Raw genomic sequence first — 14,718 nt, 5'->3', positions numbered from 1 at the left:
GATGAACCTTTAACCACATTCAAGAAACAGAGAGAAGACCCAAATAAGTAAAATCAGAAACAAAAGAAGTGAGGTAATAATTGACCCCACAGAAATACAAAGGATTGTAAGAAAATACTGTGAAAATCTTTATGCCAATAAGCTGAACAATGTGGATTAAGTGGACAAATTCACAGAAATATATAATCTTCCAAAACTCAATCAGTGAGAATCCATCTTTCAATCTGGGGCTGCTGGTTCTTAACCACTCACCTGCCCTCTGCCTGCCTGATTGCACCTAACTGCTCACATGATGGCCTGATCTCCCCTAACCACTCGCCTGCCTGCCTAATTGCACCAACCATCTCTGCCTGCCTGCCTCATGACCCTTATCCACTTGCCTGCCTACCTGATCGCCCCTAATGACTCTGCCTCCCTGCCTCATTGCCCATAACTGCTCGCCTACCAGCCTGATCACCTGTAACTGCCTCTGCCCCAGCCCCCGCCACAGTGGCTTCCTCCAGAAGGATGCCGGGAATGAAGTCCAGAAGTTCATTCAGGGGTCTGGCCTAATTAGCATATTACATTTTTATTATTATAAATAGTACTGGAAGTCTCAGCCACAGCAGTCAGACAAGAGGAAGAAACAACAGGCATCCAAATGGGAAAGGAAGAAGTAAAATTGTCATTATTTGCAGACGACATGATATTCTACCTAGAAAACCCTAGGACTCCACCAACCAACTACTGGGCTTAATAAATGACTTTAGCAATGTAGCAGGATACAAAATTAATACCCAGAACTAGATGGCAGCTTTACACACCAACAATGAACTCTCAGAAAGAGAAACTAAACTAAAAGAAAAAAATCCCACTTACCATTGAAACAAAAAAAATAAGATACTGAGGAATAAAGTTAACCGAGGAGATAAAAGACTTGTACTCAGAAAACTACAGGACATTGAAAAAAGAGATAGGGGGTGATATACAGAAGTGGAAGAATATACCGTGTTCATGGATTGCTAGAATTAATATCATTAAAATGTCCATACCACCCAAAGCAATCTATAGATTAGATGCAAACCCTATTAAAATACCAATGGCATATTTACAGATCTAGAACAAATGCTCTAAAAGTTTACATGGAAGCAAAAAAGACCCTGAATAGCCAGAGCCATCTTGAGAAAGAACAAAGTTGGAGTGATCACACTGTCAGATATCAAGTTATACTGCAAAACCACTGTAATCAAAACAGCTTGGTACTGGCAGAAGAACAGGCATATAGATCAATGCAACAAAACAGAGATGCCAAAAATCAACCCAAGACATTACATTCAATTAATATTTGACAAAGGATACAAGAGGATACAATGGAATCAAGACATGCTCTTCAATAAACACGGTTGGGAAAGTTGGCCAGGCACATGCAAAACAATGAAGCTCGACCACCAACTTGCATCATACACAAGAATAAACTCAAAATGGATTAAAGGCTTAAGCATCAGTTGTGAAACCATAAAAATCCTAGAAGAAACCAAAGGCAGCAAAATCTCAGACATCTCTCTTAGCAATATGTTCGCCAATGCATCTGCTAAGACCTAGGATAAGGGAAACACAAGAGAAAATAAACAAATGGGACTATATCAAAATACAAAGCTTGTGCACAGCAAAAGACAACATCAACAAAATGAAAAGGGAGCTCATGTATGGAAGAACATATTTGCCAATATGTTCATCAGGTAAAGGGTTAACAACCAAAAATATATGAGGAACTCATACAATTTTAAAATGGGCAAAGGACTAATTAGAGACTTCTCCAAAGTGGACATACAGATGGCTAAAAGACACATGATAAAATACTCAAAGTCCCTGATCATTGGAGAGGTGCAGATTAAAATGACAATGAGGTAACACCTCACACCTGTTAGGATAGCTACCATCAACCAATCAACAAATGACAAGTGCTGGCAAGGATGTGGAAAAACGGGAGCCCTAGGACACTGCTGGTAGGAATGCAGACTTGTGCAGCCACTGTGGAAAACAGTATGGAGTTTCCTCAAAAAATTAAAAATAGAACTCCCACTTGACCCAGTAATCCCACTTCTGGAAATATATCCCAAGGAACCCGAAACACCAATCAGGAAGAATATACGCACCCGTATAGTGGTAGCAGCACAATTTACAATAGCTAAGATGTGGAAACAGCCTAAGTGCCCATCAGCAGATGAGTGGGTAAAAAAGCTGTGGTACATCTATACCATGGAACACTATACAGCAGTAAAAAAGAAGGCTCTGTTGCCCTTTGAGACATCATGGAGGGACCCAGAGGCTATTATGCTAAGCAAAATAAGCCAGAAAGGCAAGTGTCACAGGATCTCACTCATATGTGGGGTCCAAAGAGCAAATTAAGTGATGAAGAAAATAGATCCTGAGACATAGAAAGAACTTGGGTGCATAACCCATGGACACAGGCAATAGTGTAGTGGAGGCCTGGGGCAGGGGCTGGTTCCGGCTGGAAGGGGTCCATGAGGAATAGGGGACCTCTGTAACACGGTTGGCAATGAAGACAACAACAAGAAAGGCGGGCTTAGGTAGGAGGAGGACAGTGGTCTTTGGGACAGGAGTCCACCATTGGCCCAGGTCAGGTGACTCGGGAATCAATCCTTTCCTTTCTGGGCAGCACCCACCCCCTGCTTTTGGCTGTCCTTGAGGCAGGCAGCAGAAGCTCCAGTTCTGTTCGGGTCCACCTGCCTTCCAGGACGGGCCTGAGGCGGGGACACCCATCAAGAGCAGGGCTTCTGGTTAGCAGAGGGGGGCAGAAGCTTCCTAGAGTCAGGGTGAGCAGCGGGGGAGGAAGAGACCCTGCCCCCACCACAGGCTCAACATGGAAGGGCCTCTGGGAGGGGGACCACACACGCCTCATCCGGGTCTCAGAGACCTTGCCCCAGCACGTTCCTCACTTCCGCATCCGGGTCTCTGAGACCCTGGGGATGCCCAGGAGATCCTGAGCGCGCTCACAATCCGAGGGTGGCCCGGGACCCGCCGGAGTCCAGGTGAGGGTGCCCGGGAGGGCGAGGGACCCCAGGCCCTGGGACAACGGTTTCCGTCCCGGGAGGCCCCTGGGGGTGGCCACACGCGGCAGGTCGTGGTTGGCGCAGCCAGGTCTGGGGACTCGGGGGTGAGGGGCGAGGCGCGTCCCTCCACAGGGCCCAGGCAGGCCCAGGGCCTCCAGGGTCCACGTGGTGGGCGGCTGCGTGGGAGGAGGCCCCGAGGCCACCCGGGTCCCTCAGACGGGGCTGGACCCAGGGACCCTGCCGTCAGGAGCAGAGCCAGCCCCGGGCCCGCAGGGGGTGAAGCCCACAGCAGTAGGCCGCGCCCTGCGGGAGTCCCAGTGAGCCCCCGGGTCCCAGCACACCGCAGCAGGAAACCGCACAGGTGCCCCTGCTGTCCTCTGTGAGGGGCCCCGTGGCGGGTGGCCATGCGGGGTGCCCCGACTGCACAGCGGGGGCTGGGAAGGGGCGGTGGTAAGGAGCTGGGCCTCTCCTCCGCATGGAGGGCAGAGCAGCTTCCCAGAGTCCCGGTCAGCTCGCAGTAGGGGATGGGAGGACCCCAGACCCCCACAGAGCCAGCCCGCAGGACTCGGCAGGGGCACACGTGGGACATTACTTGACCTCCGCAGGCGGGTCTGAGAGTCTCTGGGGGTGGCTGTGAGGATGAGGACCCCGGACAGCACAGGGCGGGGCCGGCGCCTGCCAGAGCAGATGGGGGCCAGGTGTGAGGATGACCACACCCCCTTCCTCCCTTCTGCTTCCAGTCCTGGTCTCATAGACTCTGGGGGTTTGGTACAGGGAGGAGGACCCCATCTCGGCAGATGGTGGGCCAGGGACCCTGGAAGCTAGACCAGAGTCAGTCTTGGTCTCAGAGACTCTGGGGGTACCGTGCAGGGAGGAGGACCCCATCTCGGCAGATGGTGGGCCAGGGACCCTGGAAGCTAGACCAGAGTCAGTCCTGCTCTCAGAGACTCTGGGGGTTCTGTACAGGGAGGAGGACCCCATCTCGGCAGATGGTGGGCCAGGGACCCTGGAAGCTAGACCAGAGTCAGTCCTGCTCTCAGAGACTCTGGGGGTTCTGTACAGGGAGGAGGACCCCATCTCGGCAGATGGTGGGCCAGGGACCTGCCATAGCCAAGGTGAGGACCCTGAGGGAGGACGCAGGGACCCTGGAAACCAAACCAGAGTCAGTGCTGGGATCCCGCTGGAGGATGACCACACACAGCATGCGCTGACTTGCACAACCGGGTCGGTACCGGGAACAATACTTGAGAACGGCAGAGGGTGGGCCCAGGGCCCTCCATAGTCCATCCGGCAGGCCTCGTGGAGGATGATCCTAGGGGGCATTTCCTCATTGGTGCATCTGGGTCTGACAGTCTGGGGCTTGGGTATAAAGAGCAGGACCTCACATCAGCAGAGGGTGGGGCCAGCACCTGCCAGAGTCAAGGGAGGATCCTAAGGGAGAACTGAGGGAACCTTGGATCCCACCACAGTGGGAACCCCACAGAAGCCCGCACCTGCTCTCAGCCCTGGGATTTCTGGAATCGCTTTCCCATGGCTTCTCCCGCGCCCTTTGCTCTCAGGAAGATGAAAGAGGTCTGGCCTTACACAAAGGGTGAGGCCTATGGACAGCAGAGCCAGGACACTCGGGCACTGCAAGTGGCCAAGCTATTGACCATGCGGGAGGAAGGAGGGGGAATTGTCCTCCAGAACAAATGTGGGCCTCACAGACATGCACCCCACTTCCACTTTCAGCTCTGACACACCAGGCAGGGCTGTCCAACCGAGAGCACTCTGATGTGGCTGGGGGGGGGGAGGGGGCCTCAGGTAGGTGAGAGACCTGGACTGAGGGGAGCACATGCAGGTCAGCAAAGGAGGAGGGGGAGGTGGCCCGGACCCTGACCTCTTTGCAGGTGAGCAATCTGAGGAAAGACAGAAGGAACCCTAATGCTCCTCCCCTGCTCCCGAGTCTTGCTGTCTCTTTTCAAGGTTCAGCTGAGGACTGAGGGAACCCCTCACATCACAACAGGGGGAGTCCCAGCCCTACTTTGCCACTTCTGTCAGCCATGAGAGAAAGTGGAACGTGGTGGCTAGCCGTGCTGTCCCTCACGTCCTCCACCAGTGACTCAGGAAGGTGAGCATTTCAGTCTGAAGGTAAGTGGCCTCCGGTCAGCACAGGAAGTTATCCAAGACCCTGTCAGATGTCACAGTTAGGACTGAGGGGCTCCCCGTCCCAGGACAGATAGACCCCACAGAGTTTGGCCATGTCATACTGTATCCCGTGGGAGGTTCTGGGCAGGTGTGGTCTGCTGCGGGGCCCCCTCACTTTCTTCTGTTCAGTTTCAGGGGTATGTAGCCTTGTTCTGAGAGTTTTGCCTCAGGTCCAGCAAGGGGAGGTTCCAGGCCCTGCCAGGGGAAAGGAGAGGACGCCGAGGGAGGACGCAGGAGACCATCCAGCCCAGAACAGTGGGGACCTCACAGCATCCCGGCCTCCCTGTTGTCAGCACTGGAGGCCCATGGCTGTGCATGCCACCTGCACGCTGAGGTGTTTCCTCGTTTCCTCTTCCAGGGACTCCAGGAACCAGGAGATAAAGGCCTAGGTCTGAGGCACAAAACACAGGTCACAGAGCAGAGGAGGTCCAGGAAGTGCCAGCAGTCAAGGTGAGGTGCCTGCCCTGACCTAGAATGTGTCCCTAGGGTCTCCCCCATGCCAGAATCGATGAGAACTCCCTCAGTACCCGACCCCACCCCACTGCCAGCCACAGAACCCTGGCCTATGCCGACTGTACCCCAAAGAGCCATCTGACTTCCTCATTCAGGATCTTAGGGTACAGGCCACCCAGGAGGAGAGACCCCAGTGAGGCCCAAGAGCACCCCTAAAGAGGAGACCTGTAGTCCCACTTCCTCACAGTGGCCAAGGGTGTACTCAGCTGAGGCCACTTACCCTTCCTCTCTCCCCCAGGCCTGTGAGTCCTCATTGCGCACCTCCTGCCCGCACCCCTGTGGCTGCCTGACAGGAGTCATCATGCCTCGAGTTCCAAAGCGTCGACGCTACTCACTTGAGATTCCCAAGGTTGTGGAAGAGGATTCTTCCTCCTCCTCCTCCACCTGCTCCTCCTCTTTTCCTTCCTCTTCCTCTTTCTCCTCTTCCTCTTCCTCTTGCTATCCTCTGCTTTCTAGTAACCCAAGCGCCGCATATGAGGGAGAGAAGGAGGAGGAGGTTCCTGCTGCTGCTGGGGCACCAAGTCCTCCCCTGAGCTCTCCAAGTGCCTATACCTCCCCTACTGCCCTTGCCGCTGCTGCTCCCTTGAGCCAATCCAGCAGCGAAGAATGGGAGGGTCTGAGTACCTCCTGGGCCTTGCCAGGCCCAGAGCCCTTGCCCAGATGTGTGATTAATGATAAGGTAGCTGATCTGGTGGGGTTCCTGCTCCTGAAGTATCGCACAAAGGAGCTGACCACAAGGGCAGAAATGCTGAGTAGCATCATCAGAGAGCACCAGGACCACTTTGCTGTAATCTTTAGGGAGGCCTCTGAGTGCATGCAGCTGGTTTATGGCATTGATGTGAAGGAAGTGGACCCCACCAGCCACACCTATGTCCTAGTCACCAACCTGGGCCTCACCTATGATGGGATGGTCAGCGATGAGCACAGTATGCCCAAGACTGGCCTGCTGATACTCATCCTTAGTATAATCGTCTTGGAGGATGATTGTGTCCCCGAAGAGAGGATATGGGAAGCACTGAATGCCATGGGGGTGCATGTGGGGATGGAGCATAGCATCTATGGGGAGCCCAGGGAGCTCCTCACCAGAGTTTGGGTGCAGGAACAGTACCTGGAGTACCGGCAGGTGCCCAACAGCAATCCTGCACGGTACGAGTTCCTGTGGGGTCCCAGGGCCCATGCTGAGACCACCAAGTTGAAAGTCCTGGAGTTTTTGTCCCAGGTCAGTGGGAATGACCCCAGGTACTACATACACTGGTATCAGGAGGTTTTGAGAGAGGAGGAACAGAGAGCCCAGGCCAGAGTTAGCACCACAGATGATACTACTGCCATGGCCAGTGCAAGCTCTTCTGCCATGTCCAGTAGCTTCTTCTGCCCTGAGTGAAATCCAGGGCAGATTTCTTTACTTTGTGTTTTAGGGGGGCAGTCGTGATCTAAGCACTTAGTGCAGGGCCTGACTGGGGATGAGGGAATCATAGTGAATGACATCTTTGTGTCTCTGTTCCATTGGGGTGACTTAGAAATGTATCTTCTTTTATTTTTGGTATTTTAAAATGTTACTTTAAGTAGAATGTTTATTAGCTTAAGAACCCAAGTTTACAGATGACACAGGTCACATGTTTATTGTTATTTAACTAAAGAGAAAGAGCTTTACTATTTTGTAAAACTAATTATAAATCTGTCATTTTATTTGTAGTCTGTAACAAGATAACATGGAATTGGAATAGTATATTTTTAATGTGAAAGAACTTAGCTGTAAAACAGATAAAATAGTTAATTTTTGAGTTCTTGTATCATACACACACACACACACACCTGGATTTTCTTAGCTTATTCAAGAATGTAGAAAAATAAACAGTGAAAAAAAAAACCTTCTCACTGGTTCATGTACACCCTAAACATTCATTGAGCCTCTGTCCTCACAGGGAAAGGCACCCCAGCCAGAGAGAGGGAGGGAATGCAGAGGAGAGGAGCTGTGCACAGGCACTGGCAGGACACTGGGTTGGGAAGGGAGTGAACAGGAGGCAGCTTTTGTCCCCTGGACTTCGTCTTTGAGAGTGGGTATGTTTTCATAAACACGAGGACATAATAGCTGGAGTGGTGTTTATGTCCTTTAAGAAAGGAGGGGAGAGTCAACCAGAGTGGGGGGTGTCTCATGTGGAGTGCGGTACTGAAGCTCGGGCCCTATGATGATGATGTATAGCCAACAGTTGTGACTGTCCTGTTCCGGGCCAGGTACTCAGCCCCATGGAATCTGAGCTCCGCCAGGTACTAGGTCCCCCTTCCCCAGGTAAAAGGCAAGGACAGTGGGTGATGCAGTCAGGGCTCCCATGATAGTGGGCCAAATAGTCATCCTTCTGTGCCACCTTCTCCACTGTAGACTGCGGTGACAGTGGCACTGCCCCTACCCCCGTTATTTGAGGATTGAATTCTAGGATTCTTGGATCATGCCCATCCCAGGTCCTCGAAGTGGGTTGGTGTGTGGGTACTGGTGCCAATTCTTCCTGCTCGTTAGTCCTTCTGTAGACTCAGGTGGGGGCCAGGAGTGTCTGCTGACAGCAGATAGCAGTGGTGCAGCCAGGGGATGGAGGAGGGTGGCACCCAAGGGGTCCGAGGGAGTCACCTGGCAGGATGATCTGAGCTCACACGGTGGTGTCCCAGGCTCCAGCTATGGTTGGAGCCCAAGGATTTGCAACCAGAAGCCCTGGAAGAGGGACCGGGGTGCATGGGGACTGCAGCACCTTGGGGTGAAAAGAGGAGGGAGCTGACAGTGTTAGGGTGGGTGGGGGTGGGCAGAAGGAAAGCCCAGGAGGGTCTGCGCTGGGAGAGGACTAGAACCCACTCACCCGGTGTGAAGCCAAAGCGCCCTTTCTCCCTCCTTTGCGCTCCCCTGGCCTCAGTGACCTCCTTTGTGGAACTGACCACACCCTGTCCTGAGTGCCTCTCCTTACTTGTCTCCACCTTCTTCCTTGAGCTCCCCAAAGACTCCATCTGATGGACGAGGCATCTGCATCACCAGCCCTTTCCATGAGGCCTGGCAGCTGAGTGAGTGGGGATAGGAAGAAGGAGCCAACACTCTCTGCTCTCCCACCATCTCTGTCAGTGGGGTTCCAGGGCCCCAGGGGACATTGGGGGGAGAGGTCAGCCCACAGACCATGAACACGGAGGGCTGATGCATGATGCTGATTGACATTCACACTTTTGGGTTCCCACAGGCCACGTGAGGCCCAGGGATCTCCGGGGAGATGGAGTTCTCCTGCCTCTCCTGGCAGCCTTATGCTGGCTTGGTCTTAAATGGGGTCATGACTCTGGAGACTCATTGGGGACCCAAGTGAGCCGCCACAGGAACGGCACCATCGCCATCCACATTGCTCACAGGGACTGGGAAGAGCCCCCTGGCGGCAGCTGCTGCTGGAGAGGCTGGGGTGGAACCCCACGCAGATTCAGGCTCTGCTCCCAAAGGGAGAAGTCTGGGAGAGGAGTGAGCGCTGGCAAGACCTGACACCCCGAGAGCTGCTCACACTCCTCCAAGAATACCCCCCAGGACCTTGCTCAGGCGTTTAGGGCTTGTTTTCTTTTGAACCTGTGGCAGTGGGGCTGTAGTTTGTGTAAGCAGCACACCTTCAAAGGGGCAGCAAGGGGCCCAGGCTGGGGTTCCAAGGGCCGAGTTCCTATGACCTGGGTGAACCCTTCTGTCCACACTGGGCCTCATTTCCCATTGCTGGTCTGAGAGGCAGGGACAGGTCTGCATGTGGTGTTGCCTGTGTGCACGCATTTTTGTATATGTGTGTACACGCATGTGTTTGTGTGCCTGACAGACCAGGGGAGGCTGCACAGCACACAGAGGGTCAGGTGGCCTCCAGACTCAGGCTGTCTACCTGACTTCACACACCTGCCCCACCCTCACAGCCCATGGCATCCTGGGCACATTCCCTCACCCCTCAGTGGTTGAGGTCCCACACCAGCTCCTTGCACCTGGTGAAGAGCTGGGACCTGATTGCCTGTGGGTTCCCCACAGCAGCCGGGGCCCTTCTGACTTGGAGGTGCTGCCCCCAGCAGTCGGCCTGGGACCTGCCCATTAGTGGACCAGGCTCTCTCCTCTTCATTTGCTTCTCCCCTGGGCCTCACCCAGAATTCCCTGAGCAGTGTTTGACACATAGGAAGTGCTCAGTCAGAGGGATGCAGCTCACTCCGCACCCCTTTGGTGAAATCAGCTTAGCCTCTAGTGCAGTGATGGCGAACCTATGACACGCGTGTCAGAGGTGACACGCAAACTCATTTTTTTGGTTGATTTTTCTTTGTTAAATGGCATTTAAATGTCTACACTAATAAAAGAGAAACATGGTAATTGGTGTACGACTGCTACCCTTCCCATTGGCTAATCCCCCTGTCACTCACAGAGTAGGGCCGAGATATGCAAATTAACTGGCAGCCAAGATGGCGGCCGGCAGCCAGGCAGCTGATGCGAACAGGGAGGCTTGCTTGCTTCAGTGACAGAGAACTCCAACGTTCCCCGCATGACTTGCTGGCCTCTCAGCTGCAACTCTCAGCAACTATGTTGCGAATAAAGAAGCTAAAAAACCCCCAGAAACCTGCTTTACTCAGCAGAGCTTCAGCCAGCTGGACCGCAACATTGTATCAAATACAGACGGTAAAGAAAGGCCAGAAACCTGTTTTCAGCAGCCGAGGCCTCAGAGCTAAAGCTGGCCCAGAATAAAAAAGAAAAAAAAGAAATAAAGGAGTGGTTGGGAGCTTCAGTCCCAGCCTGAAAACAGCCCTCAGCCCCTCACCCAGACTGGCCAGACACCCCAGTGGGGACCGCCACCCTGATGCAGGACACCCTTCAGGGCAAACCAGCCAGCCCCACCCATGCACCAGGCCTCTATTCTATATAGTAAAAGGGTAATATGCCTCCCGGCACCGGGATCAGCATGACAGGGGGCAGCGCCCAAACCCCCGATCGCCCTGCAGCTCTGTGTGTGACAGGGTGCGGCACCCCAACCCCCCCGCCCCCCACGGGCCCTGCTCTGTGTGTGACGGGGTAGAGCCATAACCTCCCCATTGGCCCTGCCCTGAGTGTGACAGTGGCGGCGCCCCAACCACCTGATCGGCCCTGCTCTGTGGGTGATAGAGGGCGGCGCCCCAACCCCCTGATCCGCCCTGCCCTGAGTGTGACAGGGGGCGGTGCCCCAACTCCCCTATCGGCCCTACTCTGTGTATGACAGGGGGGAGCTCCCCAACCCCCTGATTGACCCTGCTCTGTGCATGACAGGGGGTGGCGCCGCAACCTCCCCATCGACTCTGCCTTGAGTGTGACAGGGGGCGGTGCCCCAACCCCCCAATCAGCCCTACCCTGAGCGTGACTGAGGGTGACATCACAACCTCCCAATCTTCCCTGCTCTGTGCATGACAGGGGAAGGCGCCCCAACTCCCCAATCGGCCCTGCTCTGAGCCCAACCAGGGGCTGCACCTAGGGATTGGGCCTGCCCTCTGCCACCCAGGAGCAGGCCTAAGCCAGCAGGTCATTATCTCCTGAGGGGTCCCAGACTGCAAGAGGGCACAGGCCGGTCTGAGGGACCCCCCCTTCCCCCAAGTGCACAAATTTTTGTGCACCGGGCCTCTAGTATAAAATAAATATCAAAAATATGTCTTTGTTTTACTATGGTTGCAAATATCAAAAAAATTCTATATGTGACAAGGCACCAGAGTTAAGTTAGGGTTTTTCAAAATGCTGACACGCCAAGCTCAAAAGGTTCGCCATCACTGGACTAGGCAGTGGTTCTCAACCTTGGCTGCACATTAGAATCACCTGGGAATCTTTTTAAAATCCTGATTTCGGAGCCTCATCCTCCGGAAATTCTGTTTCTTTGTTACTAATGTTGTGGCCCCACCACATAACAAAGAAAACAGAATTTCCAGAGGATGAGGCCCAGAAATCAGGATTTGAAAAAGATTCCCAGGTGATTCTAATGTGCAGCCAAGGTTGAGAACCACTGGACTAGAGGCAAGTCACTTACACTTTTGGAATATTGGTTTCTCCTGGGAATGATTAACCTTTTGAATATTAAAGGCAATAGTAGATATGTGAAAACATCTGGCTCAAATCAGAGCAGAATTCTGAAAGCATGTTGGAAGTCACAAAGTCATATTATAATCATAACCATTTTTCATGTAGTTCTTTACTACCTATAGAACACTTCATCTCTAAAACTTCAGTTTATTGTCATATTTTCATGTTTCCTCCCTCCTGGCTATTCTGAAGGTGAATATACCTAAAGAGTAATTTGGCTGTCATCCCAAATATCCAGGGTTTCTTTTCTTTCTTTTTTTTCTGACAGAAAAATGGAGTTTGTTTGTGGTTATAGCAAAGGAGAAAATTTGGTCACTAATTTATTTGGTCATTAATTTCCAGTGTCTCTGCCAACCACTCCTTTTATTAAAACAAAACTCACAAGCTTATGCTTGATCTATCTTCAGGGACATTCTGCTATTTCTTTCATAGTGCAGAGAGAGGAGCACTTGGCCTTTTATATGTCTAATATAATACTTGGTACCCTCCGGGCATTTAGTAAATGGGTGTATCATCATCTCCATTTTTATTAGTAAGAGTCTTCTGTGTGTCACTATGTCTTTTTGTAGGTCATGAATAATCTACAATTCTAAATCCTCTTCCTAGTTTGACTCTGTTACTTTGCTGCAGCCAGAATATATTTTGTGCCTTATCTGGCCTTTCTAAATCCTCATAGGTTTGCTCACATTTCTATTACCAAAATTATTCTCACACTAAAATGCTAGCACCATGTCCATATCTAATCTATGACTGAATTGTGCCCTTATCGTGAATGTGCTTGGCATCTGCAATTTCTGATATCATTTAAAATATATGAATGTCATTTTGCTCCCAGTAATAATTTTAGATTTTCTGCAAGACATATAGCTTTCCTCTATCTGCATGCTAATTATTTAATAAATCTATTTATCACTGTTAACAGAAATACCTTATCATATTTCTATATAAGGTGCTTATAAAAATAAAATGGAATGGTGTGTTTCCAAAGGAAAAATGATTATGGAGTTTAGCTTTTCAAAGCTACAATATTAATGTATAAAATTATTCCAATATTTTTCAAATTGTTAAGATTACATTGAAAATGTTCTCGGCTACTGGCTGAAATTTGACATAAAATGTCTCATTCATACAGCAATTTTATTTCATAAGCTTTTTTTTAAGATAGTGATTTATCAAACTTGGACAGGGGGAATATCTTCTTAGGGTTTTCTTTCAATATATTTCTCTTGACTATGTACCCTTACATAAAAAAATATTTCCTTGATGACATGACATTATATATATTCTATTTTTATTTATAAGAGAGTAAATAATCCCTATTTTTTTGAGGAAAAACGCTCTAGCTTGTCTGATTTGTATCTTAAATACAAGCTCATGAGAAAATGATTTTATTCTCTGTTGAAGGACCAGCAACCAATCACTTATCAGACCTTTATTCACTACTCCATTGTTGAGGTCAACGTGCTAAATGCAGGTTTCTATGAGGACACAACAAACTCTGAGAGATGGAATATTACAGTCACAAATCTATCTCTAGAGGTATTAGAAGTGATTCATAACAGGGATTTGTTTCTTCATACCTTACAGCTCCGGAGTACCACAATCCAAATCATTTTATATTCCCATCCACTTCTGTATATGTGCTAATCTAATATTTGCACTTTAAATGCTATATTTTTAAAGTGTTGTTATAGAATTTTGCAAAACGTTGGTGGGATTTAATAAAATTAATTGTTTCTGAGTGATAGAAGGGAGTTTAGAACTAGGGCAAACACTCAATCCAACGAAGATTTGTAAAGTAGTGCTTACATCCAAGTCAATAAACTAGCTCATCCCTAACTCTAGAAAGGACTAGGGCATACCTGAGAATTTGACAAGTCTAAGGTGGTAGAAGTTGGGATGAGGGTCTTGGGTTGAGAGACAATATGGTGCATACAGTAAAAGCTGAGAGATAGGCAGGTGTTGGGAGGGAAAGGAGCCCATTGCATAAGTTAGGAAGAGGATATATTTTTTTAATGAAAAAATCTTTATTGTTGAAAGTATTATATATGTTCTCCTTTTTCCCCATTAACCATTTCTAGCTCACCTCACCCCCCATCCCAGGCCTTCACCATCCTATTGTCTGTCTCCATGGGTTATGCATATATGCATGCAAGCTCTTCAATTGATCTCTTCCCACCAACCCACCCACCCACCCCACCTTTCTTCTGAGGTTGGACAGTCTGGTCCATGCTTCTATGTCTCTGGATCTATTTTGTTCATCAGTTTATTTTGTTCATTAGATTCCACATATGAGTGAGATCATGTGCTACTTGTCTTTCTCTGACTGGCTTATTTCGATTAGTATAAGGTCCCCTCCATGCTCAAAGGCTAAGATATCCTTCATTTTCACTGCTACATCGTATTCCATAGTGTAAATGTACCACAGCTTTTTTATCCATTCATCTAATGATTGGCACTCGGGCTGTTTCCAGATATTAGTTACTGTAAATTGTCTTGATATGAACCCAGGAGTACATACATTCTTTCTGATTGGTGTTTCAGGATTCTTAGGATATATTCCCAGAAGTGGAATCATATGGTCACAATGCAGTTCATTTTTAATTTTTTGAAGTAACCCCATATTGCTTTCCACAGTGGCTGCACCAGTCTGCATTCCCACCTGCAGTATACTAGGGTTTCCTTTTCTCCAGATCCTTGCCAGCACTTGTTTGTTGATTTATTGATGGTAGCCATTCTGGCAGGTGTGAGGTGATACCTCATTGTTTTAATTTGCATCTCTCTGATAATTAGTGACTTTGATCATTTTTTTCATGTGTGTCTTGGCCATCTATCTGCATGTCTTCTTTGAAGAACTGTCTATTTATATTGGATTACCCATTTTAAAAATTGGATTGT

At 49.9% G+C, this 14,718-nt stretch overlaps 1 protein-coding gene across 1 annotated transcript; it reads left to right on the top strand.

Annotated features, from left to right (window-relative positions):
* The first annotated feature begins 3,692 nt into the window (after positions 1–3,692).
* Positions 3,693–7,134, top strand: LOC132223418 (melanoma-associated antigen 10-like). Its single transcript, XM_059678629.1, has 4 exons — positions 3,693–3,751; positions 3,924–4,168; positions 4,785–4,856; positions 6,047–7,134. The coding sequence occupies exons 1-4, from the start codon at positions 3,693–3,695 to the stop codon at positions 7,132–7,134; spliced, it is 1,464 nt and encodes a 487-aa protein (XP_059534612.1).
* The last annotated feature ends 7,584 nt before the right edge of the window (positions 7,135–14,718 follow it).

Source organism: Myotis daubentonii, chromosome X (genome assembly GCF_963259705.1).
Source record: "Myotis daubentonii chromosome X, mMyoDau2.1, whole genome shotgun sequence".
Taxonomy (NCBI): Eukaryota; Metazoa; Chordata; class Mammalia; order Chiroptera; family Vespertilionidae; genus Myotis; species Myotis daubentonii.
Note: the sequence above shows the minus strand (reverse complement) of the source record. Positions and strands in the feature narration are given on the sequence as shown.